Consider the following 27,030-nt stretch of genomic DNA (forward strand, 5'->3'; position numbering starts at 1 on the left):
TCAGGCCCCTTTTCTTTGGAACCAGCTCCCAGTTTGGATTCAGGACACAGACACTCTCCCCACTTTTAAGATTCGGCTTAAAACCTTTCCTTTTTTGATAAAATATTTAGTTAGGACTGGATCAGGGGATCCTGAAGCCTCCCTTAGTTATGCTGCAATAGGCATAGGCTACTGGGGGCTTCCCATAATGCACTGAGCATTTTTCTTCTGAACTCACCTTTTTGTACTTGCTATGTGTTTGCACACCACTCTGCATTTAATCAATAGTTATTAGTAACTTCTTTTCCACAGTGTGTCCTGTCTTTCTCCCCTCAACCCCAAACTAGCTGTGAACCAGGCTCAGCCTCCCTGAGCCTGGTTATGCTCGAGCTGCCTTCCTGTTGAAAGAGAGTTTTTCCTTCACACTGTTGTCAAGTACTTGTTCATAGGGGGCCGTGTGATTGCTGGGCTTCACTCTATTATTGTAGGCTCTTTACCTTATAGTAGAGCTGGGCGATAGAACGATAACGAACGATCTGAATAACTTTTTCTCGATAGAAAAATTAAACTATTGCGATAGACAATAGTTTATCTTAGATAAAAGAGAAAAAAAAGAACAGCCAATCCAAATTAAGTAGCACAGAGCCGAACCAATCACAGTGGCTTTTGTCAGACTAAAGTAACTGTTAAAACTGTTTGAAAAGCTAAGCTATACAACAAGGAGAGATTGAGAATTTCCTTTTAGTTCTCAGTTTATTTGATATTGACAAAAGTTAGTCAATTTTGTCTGTTCTTCTGTAAAACAAACTAAGATTTATTTTTAGAATTAATATTTTGTTTCTAAGTGGAATTGACAATTTAGTAGTCTTCATTTGTTCTATTTTGAAACTTAAACGCTTTAGCGGCTGCCTTTTGTGTAGTTTGCAATATTTGCCTTTATTTATCTGAAAAAGTCTCATGTTCCTTAAGTACATCTACCCCTGTTGAACTTATTATGGGAAATAAATATTTAAATCAAAACAAGCTGCTGATTATTTCACATTTTACTTGTGAGCACTGGCACATTTAAATTTTACAAATATAGTTATTTGGCTTATATCGTGATATATATCGTTATTGCCTGAAATGAAAAAAAAAAACAAAAACAACATATCGTGATATGAAAAAATCTTATATCGCCCAGCTCTACCTTATAGTATAAAGCGCTTTGAAGTATGTGTTTGTGCTCTATAAATAAAACTAAATTGAAACTGTATATGTAGAGTAAATGAAAAATCAACACTATACTACATCAGGATTGTTGGGTATGTATAAATGCATATTACTACAATATGCATACATTTATTTATGGATGCATGTCAAGTTTTATACTTGATATCTGCCTTTATAACATACTGCATATTTAAGTAATTCTGCATGAATGTATAACATGGCAGCTTCTCAGGAGAGCAGGGTGGTTAGCACTGTTGCCCCACCTTCTATGTGGAGTTTACATGTTCTCCATGTGCCTGTGTGAGTTCTCTCTAGGTACTTTGGCTTCCTTCCACAGTCTAAAGGCAGAGTTGCTGATGTTAGGTTAATTAGTGATTCTAAGCTGCCTGCAGGTGTGAATGTGAGAGTGAATTGAGTTGTCTGTGTTTTGGCCTTGTGATAGACTGGCGACCTGCCCAGGATATACCCGGCCTCTAACCAAATGACACCTGGGATAGTTATTGGCTCGATCACAACCCTGAACTGGATAAGCAGTTAAGAAAAATAAATGTATGGATGGATGGGTGGGTGGATGGATAGATAACTTTGTGCTGAATCCATTATGTACATAAAACAGCAAGATATTTCACATTCTGTGTCGAATGGTGACAACCATCTAAGGACAAAATATTGTTGGTTGCTGCAAATAAAATCATAAAATTGCAGGTTTTACCACTGAAAATTCTAAAACACACACAACAATCACACTACAGCACTACACGGGTCATTTGGAACTAATCTGGAAGCGCCATGAAGCTCAGAAATCTATAGTCAGTGATTGGCTTGAACTGTTGGCTATCTGAAATTACAGAGTAGACCCAAGGCACTCATTAAAGAGATACCATGAAGTACTTAGAGAGAAAAAACTCCCACAGACAAAAGCAGCTTGTAATCTTTGTGGTTAGTGGTTACCATTCTGCACTGACACCAGTGGGTGGTTTCAATCAACACTAACTATGGTGTGGGGTGCCATGAGCAATGCAATCATTTTACAGAAGTTGTGGGAGATGTTGGTGTTTGTAAATATTTTTCTACCAGTACGGGGAAAACAACACACGATGTACTCATTACCTGGAGCCACCAAGCTAAAAATTAACGCCACATTGGCAGAAATCTTTCTCAGTCCCACGCTAATCATTTTTCCACTGTAAGTGAAATGTGTTTCTACACGTCATTTCACCACTGCTTCTTCAACTTAAAATATCTATCTACTTTGAAGTCAACAATTTGTGTTGTAAATATCTACAGTGTTATAGTACCCTGCCACTGTTTGTGTTTATTTAGTGCCATTTTTATATTCTGGTTTGATTTCATTCTTTGCATTTTTGTGTGAAATAGAAATGTCTTGTCTGTGCAAGTGAGCGAAACACAGATGCGCATGCTTTCACATTCTTCTCCCTATAAAAGCGGAACTTCCCTTCCTTCACTTATAACTTTGAAACTAGGGCTGTAGTAAAACCGCCGCCTTGCCACATGTGGCATGAGTTATTCTTGCACTTTTAGCAGCTTGAGGTTGCAACTTTAGAAGCTTGCCCAACTTTAACGGGTTTGTTATTACAACTGACAGGGAGGGTATGACAGAGAGACCTCCTCTCCTTTTTAAATCGTACTGATGTAAGTGATACCCTCCTTCAATCACATTTCTTTGTGGAACTTTCAGCTGCACGTGATAATAAAGGAAGATGGGAGAAATCTAGACTGGGCAAGGCCAATCCCATGAGAAAAGAAACATAAATAAGCATCCCTTAACGATAACTTCTGGACCCATGTGGCATGTAACATGTAAATAGGACAACATTCATTATACCATTGTTGTCTAATGACCTCTTTCTTTCTGCACTTTACAAACAAAAAAGTTATTGTGCATGTCTGCACCTATGTTAAATCTTCACCCTTGCTGATGTGACTCTCAGTTACAGCCAAAGGCCACAAGTCACTGAGCTTTCACTGAGACTTTTAGAAATATCAGGTTACAAACATTCAAAAGTGTCTTGCTAGATTTGATATTTGAGCAAAATGCACCACTGATGTCCCCCAGTATTAATTCATTTTTTTAATTATGCAGAAAAAGTAGATAAACACAACAACATTAGCCACTTCTTTATGGAGAGTCAACAGATTATATGAACTAAATTAGTACAGGAAATACATATCAGGCTGAGAATCAATTATTACACACTACAGTGAGAAATCTGTGGGTTCAGTTCAAAATAGCCTATGCTGCAAAGTATATATGGACACCTCGTCACTTTGTCTATTTGAAGGCTTTAGAGAAAAGTACTTTCTGTTTGAACAATGCCATGCTGCTAAGGCCTGCTGAGTGACAGTACTGCCAAAGTCCACAGTGGCTAAGAAAGTGACCCTTTGGACCAACACTCTGTTGTCTAAATGCCCTTTTACACATTTCCATTAACCTCACAGCATCTGAACCTGTTAGCTTCAGTCTGACTGGGCACCCTGATCCCTTCTCTAAAAGCAGTCTTACTTGGCTGAACTTGGTAACACTTGTATATCACGTTCAATACAAGCACAAGTTTCGACGGCATGCAGCCACATTAAACAGGGGCATACAGTTCAGAGATAGACACAAGATTACCACATACTGATATACTAAAGCATGCAGACGATGTGACTTTTGTGGCTATCAGAATGAAGCCAGGGGTAACACTGACGTAAAAACAAAATGAAATGAATGAATGCTGTCACTAAAACAACAAACCAAAACTGATGAAACAATGCCAAGTATGGCTGTTTGACAAATTATAACTCTTACCCTAATTACTGATGAATTGGGATAGTGAATGAAAAAATATTCATCTTGGCTCCTGCCTGAAGTAAAAGGCTGAACTTTGGTATAGATTTCCTCCAATGTACTTTACACACAAAAGGAATATAATACACAGTGTGATCTGGGCAACAGGAAAAAAACTTCCCTCCAACCTGTAACAGAGACTACTGACAGAAATGGCGCAAACCACTAGGCCTGGTTTTTCATTAAACATGTCTGCTTTGACCACTGTAATATAGTTATTCAGTTTAACCTTTACCATTTAGCCATCATTTACACTACAGCCAGAAGATCCTAAACATGACTTCTTGTTGGACTGGTACTGGGCCCGATAAAATATTTGCCCTTGTCTGTGTTAAGATTTCTAAAGTAACTGTAGCATATTGCACAACAGAGATGACGTTTGTGTTTAAAATGACAAAGCGCTAATTTAAGCTTGCAAAAAATGAAAATTGCAAATGAATGGCAAATATTTCTAATAAAATGTAAATGATGCAATGCAAAACCTTTTTGCAAATTGGTGCTATGACAAAACTATGTGAGTGCACACCATATCCTTCAATTACACCAGCTCTCATGATTCAACATGAGGGAGTGACACAAAGAATGAGCCGCAAGGGTAGTCAAACTGGAAATGCAAGTGGGTGTTGACAAGATGTGCTGTGCATTTAGATACATGTGTATCATTGCATTTATGACAAATTTTACCCAAAACACATCTACGCACAAACACGTCCATCAAAGTAGAGGTAGATCATGTGTAGCTCATAGTCATCTCTCCAACACATTAGACAGAAAGTATCTTTGTTATAGGGAATCATTGCTACTAGCTTGATGACTAATCTCTGAACCCATACATTTGCCTGTGAGTTACAGGCTGAAGTTGAAGAAAAACATGCTGGAATGTACCCCTAGCTTACCGGTGAATGTGGGTGCAAGATCAGTTTAAGAAAATGCAGCAACGTTTATATATTCTTAAGGAAAGTGATACCATTTGTTATGTGGCTCTTATCTCCAGTGAAAACTAGTGGTGTTTTGAGTTAAGATGTAAACATTACTTCACAGATAAGAAATAAACCTTCTTTCAACAGAAACCGTGTCTATTTCCGCGATAATCTTGCGATAATGTAGATATTGGCCAACATGTTGGTGTGCAACAAGAATGTCAAACCTGCAAAGAAAGTAGAAAGTAGACCTGCCCTTCAAGTAAACTTGAAGGCAGTTCTCCATCCCAGATGGCAACCAGGAATAGACTGATCTTCATGCACACAAATGGCAGGCCAGTGTCCCTCACACTACACACTTTCAAATACTGTAAACCTCCACACTTTAAAAACTGTTTTCAGGTAATCATGTTTACTGCTATTTAGCACAAGCTTTTACATACATTAGTTAAGAAAATAATTGGATTAGTGTAGTTAAGAGATTAATTTTAAGGGAACCCTGTAAGTTTCAGCCTAAGATTCTTTTCCCATGGCCTCTGATTTCTATAAGCTAGATCTCATAGACTTGGCAGGCTTCAGTGAGTAACAGAGCTGTGTATTGTAATAAGATAAGAACGGACAGGTGGCGCAGTGATCAGGTGCCAGACTGACTGCCTGCTTTAGATATGAGCCGAGAGCCTACTGTATCTCTTCCTCATTTCTCTCCTAGCTCAGAAAAGGTTCATAAGTAAGAAGAATTATTTCAACCTCATGCTGATAATTACCTCATCCAGGGGAAAAAATAAAGTCTTTTGCGGCCTTAGTTACAACTCGAAGCACCTGCACCCACAACTACTGCATGCCAAGTAGTAGATTTCTACTCAATATTTCCTGTTTCAACAAACAACAGAATACGTGTTCGCTGCTGGCTCTACAACTGCTTTATCAACATTAGTAACATTAAAAACGGTTTTCATAAGCAGCACAGAGTTATACGGCAGAGTTACCAAGGTTATCAAGTTATCAAGGTATCAGCTCAGTTAAAAAAAATGTTTAAAAATTAAAAAAATAACAACATCATAGAAACGTGTGGTAATTAAAAAGGATCTTCCCTTTCAATGAGATCTAACTCTTACCTTGCAACTGTTTAAATCTTCCTTCGAGGATGTTAGAGTATTGCACCTGATTAACAAAAGCTGCTGGGGACAAGCAGGAATCTCTTTCCCTGTGGTCCCACTCCATGTTTTTTTTTTCGTCCTCAAGCAGTCTTTGTAAAATATTCCTCTCAGGCACAGAATGAATGGGTATTCTCCCACATAGCACAGCAGAAGCAAACTTTGCGACTTTTAAAAGAAAAACAAACCAAGATCAAATCCTTTAAAAGGTTATCCAAAAGATACTTTTAGTGTACCACAAAAGCCTTGGTATATCCTCCTCTTTTATTCCCACAACACAAGCTGAGAAATGTTGCCGCCTTTTCTTCTCTTCATCCACCGTAAGGTCCACCTTGTCCAATGACACGCAGAGTGAGTGCAACGGTGGGGGATTTTTTCAAAGAATCATTTAACCAAAACTGAGGAGCAAAAAGTTCTCTTGTTTCATTCATTTCACCACCCCTCTGGCCTCTGAGCAAAGTTACACTCCCTTGTGGTTCTAGTGAGAGAACAAAAAAAACCCTGGATATTCCTTCCCTTCAACCTCTGTGCATTTGCTGGAGCAGAACACAGGAGCTGCAGGCAAGCTAACCGGCCATAGTCGGATAGCTGTGTAAACAAAGCCTGCTGGGCTCTCTAAAAATTGTGCCATTTGCATAAGGTGTGTTTGAAGGAGGAGCACATAGATAGAACATGGTGGAAGCGAGGGAGGAGGTGTGAAGGCGGACTAAACCATTAAAGTCCTCTGCTCAGTGTAGCCCTAGGTGGATTATCTAACTCCACCTTAATTCCAGAGAGCACCGGGGTGTGGCTTGCCTGAAAGGTGCGTCACAAAAGTCCTCATCATTTTACATGATCGTATGTTATTTTGTAAGACAACGTTTAATCTTTCCTTTACTGTATGTAGGGGTTTCGTTATGAGAAGGGCGTTAAGACAGGAAGGAAGCTGCTGAGAAAGTCTCAGAAAGGCAGCAAGTGTTTCCTGCCATAACAAGATTCAAAATCTGTCAACTTGCGTGTTACTTCATGAGGCAGAAGGGGTGGAAGTGAGTTGTTAACTCTTAAAAACTAAATGGTTTAAGCAGATCTGACTTCTTACTAGTTTAGAACCAAATACTAAAATGATTCCTGGCAGCTCTTCAAGAAAATCATTAAATTAATTTCATTATAATCAATTTAGGCGCTTTCAAGCAGGCAAGAACTGATTCTCACCATTGTATAGTTGCTGAATACATACTTGCCATTATTTCCATTAAAGAGTTTAATCTGTGTAATACAGAGTAAGGTCACTGTTAACAAAGAGTATACATTAACAGGAGATTATAAATATAAATTCTTAACAGTATATAGCATTGAATGGAAACTTCACCTTTAAAATGTAATGTATATTTAATAAACGCCAGCTCAAAAATAACACAAAACTATAAACACAGTGAGGACAAAGGTCATATTCTTTCAGGCTCTTTTAGTCTGGTCAGGGGGGATCATCGTGGTCTGGTCTGTGTTTGTCCTGATGAGCTGGCAGCATCTGGATTGTTCTCATTAGAGGACCAAATGCCCCAGGCTTTCTGTAACTGGGTGTTTATGGAGGGGGGACTGGACTAATGAGATCCAAAGAGGACACACTTCCTCTTGAGGAACAGCGACTATGCTACAATCAAATGTAGTGAGAAAAATAGTGCACCAAAGCTATCCCACTTAAAATCCCATTGGACATATTTTAAACATCGCAATCACATCAAAAATAAAAACCAGATAAATGTGAGCATTACCTCGCTATGCAACCCACGAATGAACAAATTAAGAAACAAGATTAGAGTTACTTTTGTGAAACATGAAAACTGTCTAAATGACATCTGGGAGAAATTCCACACTCAACAAACTACAGGCAGTGACAATGAATAATGAGCTTGTGTGGTTAATTAGCCTGATAAGACAGAAAAACCAGAAGCTGCTGGGGGAGTAAGCACTAAAAAAGGGGAAAGAGTAGACATCTCTTGCTAAACATGTATATTTTATCTGTCTCACAGCACAACCCCAGCTGAGCACCCATGGGAGGACGGAAGAATGAAGTGTACTCTAAACTTTGATCTGAAGGGGAATTCCCCTAAAGAGAGTAGGGTGAACTACTCATATGAGTCCATAAATGTGGCGAAATTTACACAGGCCAAATACAAACACACGTGTCTGTTTTATGTTTCAGTTGATTATTAAAAATATCCTATTAAAAGGCCTACTTTAAATACAGTTCAGGTTTGTTGTGTCTATGATAATTATGCAGATCTATTACAAAACTGAACACAAAGCACACAGATATTGAGAAATCACTCAAATAATTTTCAAAGGCCATGTGTTGTAGCTGTGGACGCGCTCTCAAGTGAACACGCCTAACTGTTTGCGTTTGAAGCAAGCCGTTGGTTTCAAAAAATGCAAATTTGCACAGCTTGCCTTGCTGCCCACACAGTACAGTACAGTCGATAAGTGGTTATCTGTAAACGAAAATGATCTTAAAACAAGAGAAGCTCTCCACTGTAAGAGGTACGCACTGCTAATCATGTTACATAGAGACAGGCACAAAACGTTTGACAAAAATTGAGAGGAAGACGTGAAAAGAAAAAGCACCTTAGAGACTGCACAAAGTCTTGACATTTGGGGAGAAGTCATAAACGGTGGGCCTAAGCTAAGCCTGGGGGGAAATAGCTGCTAGAGCATGTCAAAGAATGTGCACATCAAGTCCACACTTGTAAAACTTAGACAGTATTTAAAGACATTCACATAGAAGCGCACACATACACACACAAGTTCTTGTTTGATCACAAGTGCAAACAGTATTACAGCATACTGCTATATAATAAAAAGTTACCTGACAGGACATGACTATTTATAAAGTGCAATATATAACGGCAGCTCCTAAAGGAAATGAACTGTGGTGCACTCCTCCCCAGTAAAATGAGGTGTATATCTGAGAAACACATCGACTACAATAGTGCTCAAGATCATTATAGCGTGTGGTTTCGATGTGTGCGTGTGCGTGTTTGTGCATGTATATGTGTGTTGGCGACTGCCTGTTGCTCCCCTCTGCTGGGTTCATTATGACACTGCATCTTGTTTTTAACAATAGAGGTTTTAATAGAGGTGAAGTCAGGCCAGGCCAGTTAAATAAACACACACAAACACACCTCCAGCAGATCTGATAAAACAGCCAATAATGTGTCACCTTATTTGATGCTTCCAACAATGGCAGACTGGCCTGTGTTTGCACAGCTTTGACGCTTTGGAGTAAGCTACTGAATAAAACTGTCATCAAAATTATTATTATTATTATTGCACTCTTAAAAAGGATAGCATCTTAATTCATTTCAGTAAGATCACTAATCAGACATAACATGAGTTTAGATGCAGAAGCACTGGTGTGAAAAGAACCTGCACAGAAACAGATCAACCTAGCCACATTTCTCCTTGCTCAACAGACTATACAGCTTCCTAGTTTTGTCCTCCTTTTGGAAGTATTTCTGTCTTGCCCTATAAAGACAGAACTGAGCCATTGGGGACAAAAAATAATGAAACCTGTTCCCCAGTCTACAGAGATTTCTGCAGTGTTAGTATCAGGACTGATCTCAAGTGAATATTGCTAAAACTCTTGTTGGATATTAAAACGCATGCTTTACAAAACAGTTACAACATTGGGGTAAGTGCAAAACGATCTTTCTTATAACATATTGGGAATAAAAGAGTTTTCTTAAACTCAACTTAAAAAGCTCAAGACTTCACTGTCACAGGTTTTCTATTCTCACCTTCTCACCAATTGTTTTACAAGTTACATTTGGCATTGCTTTTAGCCATAATACTCCTCGGAGTAAATGTCTTATTTTCCTCAATGAACCTTCTTTCCTCTCCCGACTACTTCACCAAAGAAACTGGTAGGATAAAAAACTCTGTCATGTCAGAACATTGTGAGGGCAAAAAGGAAGCGCAGAAATATCCCATAATAGGTCTGTTTGCAGAACTATTATGGATAGATTTAAAACTGCCTGCTAACCAAATCTTGGAATACAAGAGCATCAGCATGTGTGCAGACACTTGATCTATAAAAGTCTTGGTAAAATTCGAAAGATTTTCTAAAAGCTAATGAAATATTTTCCCAATCATGTATGGAATGTATGTATGGAATGTCACCATCTTTAAATAAAGACTTGTCATATGGTAGCATTTCGGTATTTGAGACCAAACGTCATTATTGAGTTGTATCTTTTGTTTACTTTTTTTATGTCATTTCTTTCTACTTTTTTAATCGTCACACAATTTACATCACACTGTAAAGCTCAGCACACTTTAATGGATCCATCAGTGCAATTTTAAAACAATTCATTCAACAACAGCCTTAGCTACTCAAGCCTTCAAAATTAGTAGAATTTAATTCAAGTCTCTCCTGGGCAATTTTTATCCCTGGATACCTGGCATGCACTGGTATACTTAATAAATTGTACTTACAATTTAGCCTTTAGTGTTACAGTATCCGGCCTCTAAACAGACATGTGACACTCTTGTTTTCAATTGTGACAAAATGTTTTAAACAGAAAGAAATGCACGTACATGGGTGCACGTTGACAAGCAACACTGGAAGAATGTACACTGATGTGTAGCATACCTGCGAGGGCCTTAATACGAGACCGTTCAAAGAGACGTGCCGAACTGTTCTCATTGTCCCAGTCAGTCTCTGCTGCCAGGTCCCAGCGATTGTTGATGTCATTGTACTGCTGCTGGATCTCCAAGCTGTCGAAGTCTGTTGGCGAGATTGTGCTCATGTTGTCCAGGCTGGAGAAAAACGCATTCAACCTACAGTTCGGACACAGAAACACAGACAGTCAGTGCATGGACAGCAGGGAGAGGTCATTGCATAATACAAGAAGCTTCACAACACTAACCCTTGAAATATTTGAAAGACAAAGTTTGAAAATTAAACTTCAGAAACAAATGGTCCACTTCTATTTTCCATATAAAACAAAAAAAAAAAAGAAAAAGAAAAGACTATGCACGTCAACCACACACTGAGCACACAAAGCCTGCCAGCTGCACTCTAGTTTTATATGCTCAAATGTAAGTCATATGCAAATGCAAGCTTGGACGGTGCAACTGCCAGTGTGTAACAGACTTTGAGATAAGTTTAGCAACTGTCATGAAGTCATTATGCTAGTCGATTAAAAATGAGAGCTCCTGTAACTCCAGTAATGTCATTGTATGCTGAGTCATAACGGCACAGCAATGTCAACCTACTTAGGTTTCAACTTTTGCTTGAGCAAAACACGAGTATATAACTATAACCTAGCAACCAAAAAAGACGAACACATATTGCAGTATAAATACACTTACAGTGTCATACTGCATTAAACCAGGGTTGTAATGACATAAAAGCTGCACATAAAAAAGCACTCTCTCATCGCATGGCTTCACTTCTAAAATTAAATAAAGGTAAATAAAAAACTGCTTATCTGCTAAATTGTCAATACGTATTGTATCATTGCAGCAAAACTAAAATTGATTGTTTTTACAAGATACTTTAATGGAAAAGGGTTTATACCAGAAATCTACTCCCCTGCTTTTGTAGTCTTTTTATGCCATTATTGCATCTTTTGTAAAGAAACTGCACTGAACTAAAAAATCTTTCCTTATGTCAATATGATAACAGTTCAATTATTATATATTTACTGAATTTCCCAGAGGAACTGACTCAAGGAATTAATAAAGTTCTGTCTATATATTTATTTACCCATTATTGTAGATAAATAAGAAAGGTTAGTTAAATGGCACCTGTTAAAAGAAAGTCAGTCCGTTAACAGGTGTGGAGTCTTGGAACTGAAAGACATTTTGTTAACATTTCACAACATAATTATGAGATGTGTGTCATTCATGCATTCCTGTGCAAGTGCTGGCAGATTATATCACACAAACAGTAAGGGGCCTCATCAAAACATTGCTCTACATCGCCACAGCTCGCCAAGTGGTCTAAAACCTCCTCAGAATAAATTAGTCACCTTGGTCCTTGAATCACTGCTAAGAACGCAATATCTTCCCATCCTGCTGTTTGTACGAATTCAGCATCTAGTTAGAAAAAAAACAAGGCTTCCTAATACGGCAACAATCAATACTTCAAACAGAATGAGGTCAATCCCACCCTCTTTCTCCAGCTGGCTAGCTCTCAGAGTTTGATCGAGAAGCAGAAGCATCTTGTCTTTTCTATTCAATTGAATCCTGAGTGTGAGACAATTATTCTGCACAACTACAGCACAAGAACTGCTGTACAGGCATGGTGACTCACACCTTAACCATTTGACATGGTAAAAATCCTATATGTAAAGGCTTAACTGTATATACAGCACTAACCAGACACAGCTTGTCTTTAGTGTTATGCACAAATACACACAATGGGGGACCTACATTAAGATTAAGCCCCCTGCAATAGAGATCCATTAGCTAACTGAAGCCATTTGCTTAAGAGCATTGAACAGATTAATAGACAAGGTTGAGTAGTCAGTTTGTTAATACCTGTGAGTTTAGCTTTAGTTGTGTCTACCAGCTGTGGCTAACCTAATCAGAGCCATTAGATGAGGAGCAGTGATGGGAAGAAATGACAGATTTTTACAAAAATAATTGTGCTGTTAAAAGTAAGTAATTAAAGGCTAAGCATGACTGAGAACTGCTGAGCCCTGTCCTTTTGTTCAATGTTTAATTTATTCATTAAAGGATGCAAACTGCCCCCAAATATGGACATAAATACTGTCCATCAGGTTTATGTTTTAGTTTGGTCATTATTAGACCACATTACACACAATTAGTATGCAAATTCAATTTCTGAGTCACCCAGATATGACTTAAAAAACCTGATAGCAGCCAATGGAATAGATTTATCTGGTTAAATGTAAAGCTGCTGTTAATATATCTGGGAGAACTATTCTTGGACTTGTCATGCTTTGCCAAGTTGATGTATCCTCTAAATCACACTGGAAATCAATAACAGACAGCTACCAGATGGGCCCAATCTGAGTGTACACAAGAAATACAGGGCCAGATTGCATCTATACATGTTCCTTCCATCACTGATTCTAGAAAACACACAACAGGCAGGCTATAACATCCCAGAGCAAAGTATAATAAAGGAAAAAAGTGCACATTTTAAAAGCCTAGCATGAACTCTAAAAGGAATCAGAACTGAACCTTTGTATCTTAAAATTTTAAAGAGTGTTCACTCCGTAAATATCTGTGGCTACACCATAGCAACCTACTGTGTGACAGAGCAAAAGTATAAGGCTTCAGTCAGTTTTGTATTTTCTTTACAAATATATTTTTCCTGAGCAAATTGTACATTTACCAGTTTTTAGTATAGGTTAAGACAGAAAAGAAGAGAATAGATGCTGGTGTTGCACTTTCTGGTGCACCGTTGTCAGTATTGGGTTATTGCTAATTATGATTTTTATCTTCGTTTTTAGATAATTTTCTTCAAGTCATGCACAGCCATTTCTGTTGTGCAGCAGCTGTGTACTTTAACATAAATTTGATTTTGTAAAATATAAATAGAAAAACAAAACAAAACAAAAACAAATGCTTGGAAAATCCTATTAGTGGTTGATTAAGAAAGTGGATGGGAATAGAAACTAAATGCATGGATTAGAGAAGCAGGAAATACAACGCCTTGGAACTGCTCCTTGACTTGTCACCTATCTGGCGCCCTAGGAGTGACTTGCCTTTTCTCTACAACTCACTGTATGCATAAGTAGTCAGGTACATCACTGAGTCTTCAGTTGAAGATTGGAGAGATGTTAAAATATTTGTACTATGACATAGTGGTTTCAAAAACATCCAAACACTGCTCTCCTCCTTTTCAATTCATGCTTTCTTCTTTACTCTGGCATATTATAGGACTAATAATAATAATAATAATAATAATAATAATAATAATAATAATAATAATAGAAAAACAAGGACACTACTACACTATGTGACTGGTATGGTATCAGTCTAGCGTTACTGATAAGTAGCTACATTTAAGATTTCTACATAGCCCAAATTATAAAAATGCCACAGCATGGAAGCAGGAGTCACACAGAAGACAGACTATCCAGGACAGGCCTGGCAGTAATATAGTCCAAGGCAATCTGTTTGGGGGATTGGCAGGAGCTGGAGAGGGGCAGGACCAGTGAGGTCACAAGAGTCTGGCAGCGATAACAAAGCGCCAATCCTCCCCTTGTTGTGAGTATGAAGAGGCTTGGCTCAGTGTCTGGACTAATCGCTCCTCAATGGATCAGACTAACAATCCCCTGACCTACTATGATACAGCCTACTGTACTCATCCTCCCACACACACATACGCACAACACTGGGTGACATAAAAACTGCACATACAAGCTGACCTGACCTATTACAGCACACCACCCCCAACAACCCTTCTACATACAGTATACACACGATGCTTTTGAAAGTGACACTTACAAATCCACCCACACAGCATGCAACCATATAAGCACTCGGCACACAAAATAGATTGGTCCAACACCAACAATTATGCCAGCCTGAGTGATGTGCAGCCACCTCCCCCAGTCCAGACAGAAACAAAATCAGATAAAGAAATTAACCCATAAAAATGCAACTTTGTAAAAATGCCATGCAGGAGCCTTCAACCAGATTTTTTCCCCCTAAAAAAGCCTATTTTCCAAACCTTCAGACATAAGATTTAAGCCCCAAAGCTACTTAAAAATAAATAAATAAATAAAAACACAGCCTGGCAGACAGATGTGGCACAAAAAGGTCACATAAAAGAGTTTCTATGAAAGAAAATCCCCCCAAGGTCTAATCCACAAATACAAAACAAAGACAAACATTTGTGTATGAAATATTTAGAACCTGTCACAGCCTTTATATCTTAACATGCTTTTGAAAAATTATTACTGTAATTAAAGCAAAACAATATACAAATGAAAGGCACATGACACAGATACATAGTGCTTCTGTACAATGGGAAAAAGATTAAAGTAGGGCATAAAGAAATGCCTCGTGGCTAAATCGAGCTCTATACTGGGCAGACACACATCAGGCTATTACTCACAACAGAACGACACTGGTTAAGAAAGGAAGGCAGAGCTAGCAGTATGACAGGCAGCGCCACCACCTCTGCCTATTTTTTCTTCTGTGTCACCCCACCTCCCCTCCCAGAGCTGCCTCCCTTTGCCCAGCTGGGCTGTTTGTCACTGCACCCGTTAATCAGGGAGAGAGGAAAGAGAAATAGAGCCTGCAATCAGTCACCCTCAGGGAATTAGGCTTGTGCACATTAACCAGCCAAACTGCTACCTTGCACCAGGGGAATAGGGTAGGCGGTCTCACACACACACACTCCTTATAATGGCAGACAAAGGGGCGATACAACTCATAACAAAACCATGTTAAAACACAGTCATTCAAAACACACAAACATAAGATTTTTAACATTTTACCAATTTCATTGTAAAAATCTTTAAGTGAAGGAAAAAAAACTAAAATTAAAGAAAATGTTTTGCTGGCATTCTTTATGAGTATACCGAAGCCATGAGCTTTGCATTAATGAATATTAATATATTCAAGTGAATGTGGCACCTCTGCTTTGCCCCAAATCAAGCTGCCTGTGATACTTAGTTGAGCCTGCAGGGTGTAGAGGCAGATCCCAAAAAGCAGAGGACAAAGCGTGCCCTGCCAAAGTGGCCCCACACAATGGAGAGTCAGCAGAGGGATGAGGCCAGCCGTTCAAGCCTTTCCTGTTTGCAGACATGAGGCAGCCAGAGGCACATATGCATCAGAGGCCCTTCCACGGCCTGCTGATCCTGGCCTGAATGCCCTGCTGAATAGGACAGCAGAGATCCTTTGTTGACCTGTAGCATCACATTTATCAAACACTCACGCAGCCAGCATGCCCTTCACATATCGACATAGATATCAGCCTAACTCCAGATAATATTTTGTTTTGATGTCATTTTATTCTACATCCGTATTATCTTTTCATTTTCACAAATGACACACTAAATTAATTTTAACAAGCAATCATATTAACAGTCAAACTAATTTATTAATCAATGCAACATGGCAAATACAGAAATTGTTTTCCAGAGCTGAATTACTATTCACTGCAAGAAGTCACATTTCCCTGTAGTCTTGGAAAATGTCATCAAACTCAGTGACGGTTTACAACTTTCTTATTAGTCTGAAAACACAGAAGCGCTACTATATACTTTAGGTACTTAATGGACAAAAACATAATGATCTAGTTTATAAACAATGTCAATCCTCCACATGACCTCTATATTATTGAAATCTGTATTATCTGACAGAAAACATGGATGCCTATGACCTACATCTTCTTCAGTGATTTGTCACATTTACAACAAAAAAAGAATAATTAATAGTCCTATTGGTATCATTAATGTTCAGTACAGAGAGATGCTGCTATACAGGCAAGTTAAGGCCCAGTGAGAATACTGGCCCATCCACAATATGGCTCATTAAGACTAATACTAAAAATAGGCAAATGCTATAGTGTTTGTGCTCCCCTCTTGCTGCTGCAGCTGAATGAGTCCTGGGCTTAGCCTTCATTTCTAAATACATTTGGCTGGGAGTTACAATAGCATCAATCTCCCAAGCTGCCAGAAATCCAAATTAAAAACATCAGTGAATTAATTATTCATGCCATTTTAAAACACACAAGAACAAATGCAGGCACGAGCTCGGGCATCACGCCTGAATGTGCTAATACACAGTGCTTCGGATTCATACAAGATCATTCATATCAGTGAAAATAGCTTCAGCCAATCAGAAAGCTTTACTACTTTATAGACAACTGGCCAATACAAAAATACCTGGAACCAACAAGACTACCCAATATATGAATAATGTGGCTGAATGTGAGCTATAATGACAAAATAAAAAACAAAGCCTTGCTCTCAAACATTTCAGTTACCATTAAAAATCCTAATGCGCCAATATAAAAACACACCAGGATTTTCTTTTAAGATTTCTACCAGTGGTGTGTAATATTTTTGTACCACTTTAATTTTTAGTTTCTAAACCATCTGAAATGTAAAGTTTTATTTAGCAACATCCTCTCTCTGTAGGAGTTTGATAATTGTTACCCCGTGATTAACAACAACCTCATGAAATATGTTCATCTGGGTGACAGAAAATAACACATATTTAAGGTCTGCGGCAGATTTAAATCACCACGTTGGTGTTACTTATAATGGTGGTGTCACACAGCTGTTCTTTGAAGTGTTGTGAAAAGGACTAGCAAGCATTCATTTAGCAAATTGCAACCTTTGGCAAAAACGTGATCACTTTAGTCAAAAAGCAGTCTTGCTGCACTAAGATGCTGTAGTTCCTAAATGTAATTTCAGAGTACCCAGAGAAAAGCAAGAGCTGATAAGCTGAACGCATACACTGAAAGGTATTCATTTAATTTTAAGATAAGTGATTATCAGAAAATGCTCCTATCCAAGTACTTAACCACTGTCCATATCAGTATTGCTTGCTAGCTCTATGATTTGAGGTTGATCTGATATCCTCGTGTTGGTGTTGTTCCCAGATCATCATACTAAATGTTGTTCCAGGATCAACATTGCAAGTGACCAATCAGAATGTTGTGACGTCATACTTTTGCGACTTCGGGAAAAACCGGCGTAAAACAAAAAACTGTACTTAAGCTGCGTGAAACCGCCTCTGTCCGCCGATCAACGGACCCTGACCCTAACCCTAACCGTAAACCTTTAATAAACAGTAAGCAGAATTGATATTGTCCTTGCAACATTGGAATTTCGTAAATGCACGAATGGCTTGGCGCGCAAAGGAATAACGTCACAACAATGTGATTGGTCACTTGCATTGTTGAACCTGGAACAACATTTTCATGATGGTCTGGGAACAACACCAACACGAGGATATCAGATCATCCATGATTTGAAGTGGCAGTGAGACTTTGCGCTTTCAGATTTCTGTGGGGGTGTGTAACAATTTGTGACCTTGTGAAGCACTGGCGAAACAACTGTTCTCCATCTAAAAATCAGCCCCCATAAGTGGTGCTGACAAAAGCCTTCCAGACCTCACCTTTAAGAGAGATATTTATTCATTAAAAGCCTCTAGATGCAGGTTTAATAGAGTACAAGCTGTCATAATAAAAACAGCTGGAAAATGTCATGTTAAGAGTTGTGTTTTCCCTGTTTTCTACTGCATCTACTACATCAATGCTTCTGGCAATATTATAAATAATATAAAGAGAGTGCTGGTACTCGTTCAGTTTACATAGTTGGTTTTCATAGAATCTGAGATACTGTGTAAAATGTAACTGAAAACTGTTCAAGCAACACATAAGGAACGCAGGTTACTAGCATTCCTGATGCTCCAGAAACCCTAATAACCTGGAGCATCAGGTTAAAGAACATCTGTATCACTGTGGTGCATCTTAAAAACAATCTATAAGCATTAAGTTCAGTCAAGTTCTTGACTACAGTCTGGTCGCCACATTGTACCAACCACACCCAAAAGCAAGCAAGCACACAACTAAATAGCTATGCAAATGTGAATTTAATATTTCTTAATGAATCAAAATAGCAAAACCAGCAGATCATCACAGTCAACACCTATAGTACACCCATGTGATGCTGCCTTGTTTCTTAGCACAGGGAGCTAATTTTTATTAAGCAAACCACTGGGTATACATGACATCATAAAATGTTTCAGTGTGAATCCTCAGTGAAAGAATAGAGTACCAATGTTAGGCAAGACCAATGTTAAATGCTTTGGCACCATAAAGACAGCATAAATTTATATTACCCTCTTATTAACTGATAGTTGCTGATTTACTATAATATATTGCTTGATACAATAAAACAATGGTCATGATCTGGTCATAGAGATATTTATAAATCTGTTTTTATAAGAGCAAAGTGCAGAGCTGCTATTGTACTGAGTCCGTGTATAACTTCAAGAGCAGAAAATGGCTGTAGCCACTTGAAAAGTGATAGAACTGGAGCATCTTTAAGTGTTACTTCATACTGGCTGCAAAAGTAAGTCAATTTCCAAAGAGCCCCAAGTTAAAACGCACAACTATACAGCATTAAAAAGAATGTTTAGATCCTGGTACAAAAAGTATTTTGTTCTCTATGGATGGCTTCATATATCTAGGCAAGGTGAATTTTATTAATCCATCTGGACCCTGGAATTTAGGTTTTCATTAACAGATATTCCAGCACAAAAAACACTGGGAACTAATCAGCCTTTTCTAGGCTTCATGTTCACTAACTAAAATCACTGAACTGGACCTTTGTAACTTGTTTGTGCTACTGATACATTTTTATGGCTTGCAGTGTGGCACACACTGTCCAAGAGGTGTTTCCCTCAGTTTGGTGAGTGAAATGTTAGTGTTGTGAGTCAAAGCAATGTTGTCCATTTCCAAACCTGTTAATCCACATTTAAAACTGAATTAATGCTGGAAGTCCACTGTAGAAGCACTTCAGAAGGTTCAGTATTAATGGTGCCCTCACAGATGTGCACATTACTTTTCTACATGAATACACTTCCATTACATCACCCTTGTTTCTGAACCCGCCAAAAACACATGAGGCCTAAGCTGACACTACACATTGACATAAACTTAACCATATGTGAAGATCTGTGAATAGTTCTCCAGCTGTTATGTATCTGTGCAAACTCCTGTTGGAAGTGGGGATAAAACTCCCCAGTGTCCATTTCTCCCACCTCTTGTGTGCAGAGTAGCCACAGCTAAATTAGCAATTAGCATCCACACAGCAAAAAGATAGACAGCAGTATTAATTTGTATCATTTCACTCGGTATAATAAAAAATTTTTGGAAAAAGGGTTGGGAGATAACACTAAACTTTATGTAAAACAAAAAAGTTACAGCTTGCGAGATGCTTTTAATGATTATAAAGTCCACCCAGAAGCACTTGACAGTTATTTTGAGTATTAAGTAAATTAACTTTAGTTTTAATGGTCACAGGGACGTTAAAACTGCATGCATAGAATCACCAGCCCGATCTGATTAAAACAAATAAGTTAGGCAATTCTAGTTTACAATAATGTTTTAACAACTTTTTCCCTTAGAAGTTAAAACTGTCATTATCTTGGTTCTTAGATAATTCTCTCATAGATTTAAATTTAGAACCATTTCAGTGCTACATCTTCAGCTGATAATGTCTCTGGCTCTACACACCACATTTCTTTGTTTTAAAATACTTTAAGTTGATAATCACACAGTTGTTCAGAGAAGCAGCTATATTCTAATGAACGGAAACCTCAATTTAACCTTAAAAATGTAAACTGCTTAGGTGGTTTGCATATGACCCAGAATTTTTGCCTAGTAAGACCGACTCGACATTTAAAACATGGGCTAATAAAGTTGAAAGACGGAAAAATGATACGTTTCCAGGACCTTAAGAATAAGTATGGGTTGCAAAATCAAGACTTTTTTAGATATTTGCAACTGAGGGACTTCTTGAATAAAAAGCTAAAACATCCCCAGTTACTGACTGGGAATGAAGAAATTCTTTACATATTTGAGAATGCATATAGAGATGCACCCTATCAAAAAATTATTTCCAAATTATATCGTTCACTGACCAACCCAAGGGGTCATGATACAAGATATGTTAAAGCAAGATGGGAAACAGATGGTAATCTATCCCTAACAGAAGAGGATTGGGATGGGATCTGTATGCAGCAGTGGTCGGTAACAAGCTCCCCCTCGTGGACGGAATTCAGTTGGAAGAATATAATTTGTTATTTTAATACCCCGGCTCGAAAATCCAATTATTCCCATAAGACAACATGCTGGAGGCAGTGTGGACATGCAGCAGCAAATCGGTTCCACATCTTTTGGGAATGTCCTCTTGTGGTTCCATTTTTGAAGGAAATACATAAGGTCCTGGAAACAATCTTCCAAAAGAAAATACAATTTCATTTTGCAGTATTGTACCCAGAGATGGGCAGTAACGCGTTACTTGTAACATGTTACTGTAATCTGATTACTTTTTCGAGTAACGAGTAAAGTAAGGGATTACTATTGCAAAAACGGTAATTAGATTAGCGTTACTTTCCCTTAGGAACGCTGCGTTACTGCGTTACTAAAACCGTGATTTTTTGTGAGAATGTCTCACGACAGTGATGTAAGCGAGTGCGCTGTTAGTGACAACAGCTGTGTGCAGATCAACAATGGATCACATATCGATTGTGGGAGAGAGTATGAGCGTGCAGCGTTTAAAGCGTGGAAGTACTGACCTTACTTTGAGTTTGATTCCATAAAAAGTGACAAAAACATTAGCGTCTGTTGTGCATGGGAAGAAAACTTCTTTTTACAGCGAAAAAAACCCCTAAACTTCCAAGCAAGTACCAAGTGCGCAACGACGTAATGGGAAACTCGCAGAGAAAGTCGCGGATTCTTCAACTGACCGCGGCACACCTGCACCAGGGTAAACCTCCGCCTACCGCAGTGCTGCTTAATAGGTGAAAATAGAGCAACAGGACCACTGAGTCTTTGACCTTATTTATGTTCTGCTGTGTTTTACTTGCATCTATTTGAAAGAGTGAGTGTAAACACAAAAAATATTTTATTTTATGTGCTGGAATGTGTAGAAAATAGGTTTAAATGTTAAACTAATTTATTCAACTCAGAGAATGTTGCATATAATTAAATTTTTGCTTGATGCATAAAGTTAAAAGATTAAAACTGATAAAACAAGTTAAAAAAAAAAGAGATTTTTCCATTTGATTACATTTTGTATGATGGATTATGTAGAAAAAGTAGAATTGGGCTTAAAGATCTATCGCTTTATCACCTCTTCAGGTTGTAAATCGTGTTTTTAAAAAGTAACTAAGTAATTAATTACTTTTGAAAATAAGTAATCAGTAAAGTAACAGGATTACTTTTTAGGGGAAGTAATCAGTAATTAGTTACTGATTACTTTTGTCAAGTAACTTGACCAACACTGATTGTACCTATGGAACTTAGAGTCTTAATCTATGTAAACTGGATAAATATTTGTTCAGTGTGCTGTTGGTGGCTTCCACAAAGGCCATAACCCATTGTTGGCTTAATGAGGATAACTTTTAGGCTAAAGTTGCAGGCGGACTCATTTGACGAATACTGGTCAAAATGGTTGAACTATGTACAAAATGGGAGGCCTGATTTTGTATAATCTCGTTGTATTTTCTGGTTTGTTTGTTTTGTTTGTTTTTTTGTTTTTCCTTTTCTTCTGTATCAAACGTAGAAAGACTGGATAAATTAACCACAATAGATAAATAGATTATATATTAGTACACTATATCATGAGATGCTCCTGTAGTTAGACCTATAAATATGAATTGTTAAGAGATACACATTAGAAAGCAGCCATAAAAGGCTTAAATTTGCTTAGTAATATGGTTCACTGCCGCAAGATAAAAGCGTGAATAGCATGAATTGAAAAAGGCTTGTCCAAGAGGGATTTCGAGAATCAGCACTACAGGGGGCCCATATTCAAAGTCCCATTCTATTGTTGAATGCTGTTCATCAAGGCAACCAGCCAGCCAGCTAATAGCAATTTCTTATCCATCTATATCATCCTGTCTGTGTCTCCATCAAAAAAAGCTCCACATTTTTTGGGTGTTTTTCGTATGATCTGGATTCCACGAGGTTTAATTGGTCAACAAGCACATTTTACTCCAATGAAAGGATTTTAGTGCATTAATCTATTTTGTTTTGTTATTTCTTCTTCCAGGAAACAGGATATAGCACTAAGTGAAACACTAAGCACAATGTCTAATTACACAATAATTGAGAATACTTTGACCACAACAACACACACTTCTTTCCTGAACATAAATGCTTATTCAGCTGCCAGGAACATGGCACTTTAAAAATATTTTTAAGCTCACACATTAAATGATATATATAGAATTACTGGTTAGTTATATCAGTTGAACTGAATCTATAACAATATGCTAATATAGTTTACGTATATATGTATGCTGATATTTTCTTCAAGTCTAGTCAATGCAGTGATTACAATGTGTATTAGCAGTCCAGAAAGAGTCTATTTATGTTGATACATCTGAAGAAAAGCCACTAACAAAGACAAGAAGACTGACCTATTCTTCATATTCATCATGTGAAAAGCAAAATCTATTTGTAGCAAGAACTGAGATCAACTCCACAAAGAAAGAGACAAGCACAATAACTGGCTAATACTGAATAATTCAATTAGTGGCTCCATATTTGTTTTTTTACAATATAATGGTAGGTATGATCCAATTCTGAAACGTTAGGTCAATGCATGTGTTTACCTTTACAGCTTTCAATGGGTGACAGCAATATCTTTGCTTGTTTGGTTATTGTTGTCATTCATCTCTGTTACATACCACGAAAAAGTGACGAAAACATTTTTTTTAGTCTTATTGTGATTGTGATGTGACAAAATTGTCAGCCACTGCCATCTGTAAATGTGTTTCATTTTTTTATAAGTGGCTAGTATTGACTGACAACAGCATAAAGCCAATATATCAGTACTTCCCTATTATTTAAGTATGCAGGATTGGTCCTGTTTAGTTTTCAAGCAACAACAACATTTGTGTTCATCAATAGCCATAAATAACAGAAAGTGCAGAGATGTATGTTAAGTAAAGTAGCACAGACTCATTGCCTCAGCTACATACAGGCCAGTCATGTTTATGTGCCTAGTGTCACCCTTATGGCTTATTTCAAGCCATAAAAAAACCTTAGTATGGCTATTTAGAGACAATAGTTGTACAAGCCTTAATACCAGGGATAGAAAATATATGAAGTAGAACAGTAGAAATAGTAGAACGGCACAAAATCCGGCACTGTTTCATAACACACTGCTGAATGTGAAACATACACTCACTACCAAATCATCTCTGCCATAAATTTGCCTTTTACAAAGCTTTAACATATTCGGAGTTGTCACAGTAAAAATCATGATTACGTTTATTATTGAGGTCATAGTGGGTTTTAATGATGTACTGGACTACCCGGCACTGGAAACTGTCCCTACATTTTTTGTGATGAATATGAACTGAGGACATGCAGAATGATTTCAGGCCTAGCTGACAGGAAGGGTCTTTACCAATTAAAACAACTCAAATCCTACATGAAATTAAAATTACATTTTAGAATATATTTTACTTATTTTGTGTTGACTTTATAGACATGAATTCAAAAACAACAACAACAAAAAAATCATACAATTATATCAAACATTAACATCCGAACCAGTTTTCAGGCCTATGATACAGGAAAGGGGGAGGAAAGACAATGGAAATATCACAGAATTAATCTGCTTTCTAACCTACTCTGTAAAGCTAGAGAATCAGTTACTGAATATAAACTGAGCCACAAACCAGAGCTGTACTGTGCTGAGGACAACTGGATGACTGTCTTCTAATGAAGAGATCCTCACTTTGGTTTCAAACCATTTCCTTGCAGACTCTTGTAGCCCTAACAGCAGTTAAGTGACATCAACAAACTCCTTAGCTACTGTGTGGTTTACAACACCTAAACATTTTAGCCCTGCATTACTAATTTGTGCTTTAAGGTTTAAAAAAAGAAATAAATACATACATAAAATCAACAAAAACACCCCATCATGGGTGTTACCCAGTACCAACATTAGACAAAAACATCAAATTGCAAATTCCTCATCAAGAATACTGATTACAATAAACCATAAACCAATACGCCAACCATGTGAGGTTTTTTGTTTTCCAACCATTTTCAGTGCAGACGTTTCTGGGCCAATGAAACATGGATCTACACGTGGTGGCCAGTAAATGCCAACTCCGTGCTATCTGCTAGTTAAAAAGTGAGGCGCTAGATGTCCATATAGCAAACTTGCACATTTCAAAACAACGTGTTAACTGGCTTTTGATTGCAATCATCTCTTCCCTAGTGAGCCCTCATTTTTACTTTTACCTGATGCATCCCAAGCTATGACTCACAGCCTAGGCCAGGCACGCAGAATAAATCTCAAATGTCATATGATAACATAACATAACCACGAAGCCCACAGCTTTACAAGATGCCAGTACTGTAGCATATCATGGTATGGTACGTAAAAAACATAGCCAGCGGCAAGGCTTGGTTGGTGTAGAAGCAGATGCTGAATCAAAGATCCACAGGCAGGCTGGCTGACTGGCTGTGCACAACACGCAGATAAAATGTGGCTGCATTTGACATCGATTCAAACAAAGGCAAGAAGAGGCAGACGTACACAGAGATGTTCCCAACGACTAACACAACGCGCTGCAGTTGGACACTTCCCAACCAGGCAGCTAACATAACAGAAATGTATGCAGGCTTATCTCCAGTCACAGAAATGTAAAACAGAAAACGTTGTCTTTTGGCATGAAAAGCTAATAGCAGTGGCAAGCTAACAGCAAGTCACCTGAATATCAGACTCCCCCCTCATTAGCTTTGTTACGAGTGGCTAGCCTGCTGGTGGCGGAAAATAAAGAGACAAAAAAAAAACCAACAACACACACACTTACCCCTTATTTTCTCTTCTGTTTAAGAGGCCCTCGATGTTTTCTTTTTTGTCCTATCGCGTCGCTATATGCGAAATTTAACCAAACATGTGAAAAATCTTCCTTTGCTCTCGGACGCGTCCGGCTACGCTAAATTAGAATATTAACGGTTTAACAAAAATCCCAGGTGACACTGGTAACGTCTTCCCTTTAAATCCGCATCCTCGAAAAACCTCTTTCCCTCCGCGCTGCTAGCGGTGCAGCGCGTTACGAAACCAAGCCAGGCTCTCTCTTTATTTAGCTTTCACACAGCAAAACGGTCTGCTGGGGGGGGGAAAACATATACAGGCTGAGAGGACCCCGTTTTGAGGCAGGTATGAGACGGATATCCGCAGCAGCTTCTTCTCTCCCCCCCCCCGGCAGCCGAGCATCCGAAGGACCGTCCGTACCTCACTGACTCCAGCTCCCTGTGCTAACGTTCAACAGGGAGAAGAAAGAAAGAAAAAGTAGATGTGGTGGTGGTAGCTAGGGATGTGCGTGGGAGGGGGTTAGGTGGCGGGTGAGTGGGAGGGTGTGTAGGTTGGGTTCTGACCCTTCACAGTCGCGCAGTATTCTCACAGTATCAGTATTCTCAACAATAGCAGGAAGATAATGCTCTGTCCTTGTGTCTGGTGCTGTCCCTGGTGCTAAAACTGAAAGCTTTCACTTTCATATACCGTGCTTTTAATTAGACTCTGTCTATCTACAGTGCTGTGCAAGTGTAAAACCAGCCCCCCATTTCTTTATATAATGCTTGTAAAATTGTAAATTGGAGCATTTCATTGAAACGTGCAATAATTCTTACTAACCTGAAACATAGTTTTAATTCTTCAACAGCGTTTTTTAGGCTTCTTGGACTTCCCAGTGCTCTTCTTTGGATGCTGGCTGCTTTTTGTTGGTCACTCTGTCACGATGATCCCACACTGCTTTGGTATTGAGATCTGGGGAGGCCAATCCATGACTTATAGTGAGCCATGAAGTTTCTATGTAGGTATGCTTTTTTGAAGGGGGGTAGTTTATCTTTATTAACCCCAAGTTGCTCTCTGATGGGAGTGAATGTTAGATGTTAATGTTAGGAAGCACATAAGCATAGAAAGGGGCTTAAATGGATGGGTGAATGACGCTAGTTGTATAAAATGCATACTTTATACAACTTTATACAACAGACTTCTCATTATGATCCTTATATAGAACTTTTCTAAGAACTCTTTTATAAAAAAAAAAACCAACAACAGTTCATTAACCATTTACTGTGCTGGCAGTGTGTCTGAGGTGTCATTGTCATGCTGAAATATCCCAGTCAAATGTTCTCCAATTGACCTGACACTATTTTCTTTATCAGTTCTGACCGGAT

General features: G+C 38.3%; 1 protein-coding gene across 5 annotated transcripts in view; it reads right to left on the reverse strand.

Annotated features, from left to right (window-relative positions):
- LOC102310736 (spectrin beta chain, non-erythrocytic 1) overlaps positions 1–26,160 on the reverse strand; it is a 51,221-nt gene extending 25,061 nt beyond the window's left edge. For 3 of the 5 annotated variants that reach the window (XM_014333539.2, XM_005922178.3, XM_042220859.1), the window contains exons 1-2: positions 25,662–26,160; positions 10,744–10,931 (exon numbers count right to left, since the gene is read on the reverse strand). In XM_014333539.2, the coding sequence (XP_014189025.1) occupies positions 10,744–10,900 (157 nt within the window). In that variant the 5' untranslated portion in view covers positions 10,901–10,931; positions 25,662–26,160. Of the gene's footprint in view, positions 1–6,077; positions 6,871–10,743; positions 10,932–25,661 lie in introns of those variants that run through there. The other 2 variants (XM_042220861.1, XM_014333540.2) reach the window with 2 other exon arrangements.
- Positions 26,161–27,030: the final 870 nt, after the last annotated feature.

Source organism: Haplochromis burtoni, unplaced genomic scaffold (genome assembly GCF_018398535.1).
Source record: "Haplochromis burtoni strain Fernald_Lab_line unplaced genomic scaffold, NCSU_Asbu1 Contig_56, whole genome shotgun sequence".
NCBI lineage: Eukaryota > Metazoa > Chordata > Actinopteri > Cichliformes > Cichlidae > Haplochromis > Haplochromis burtoni.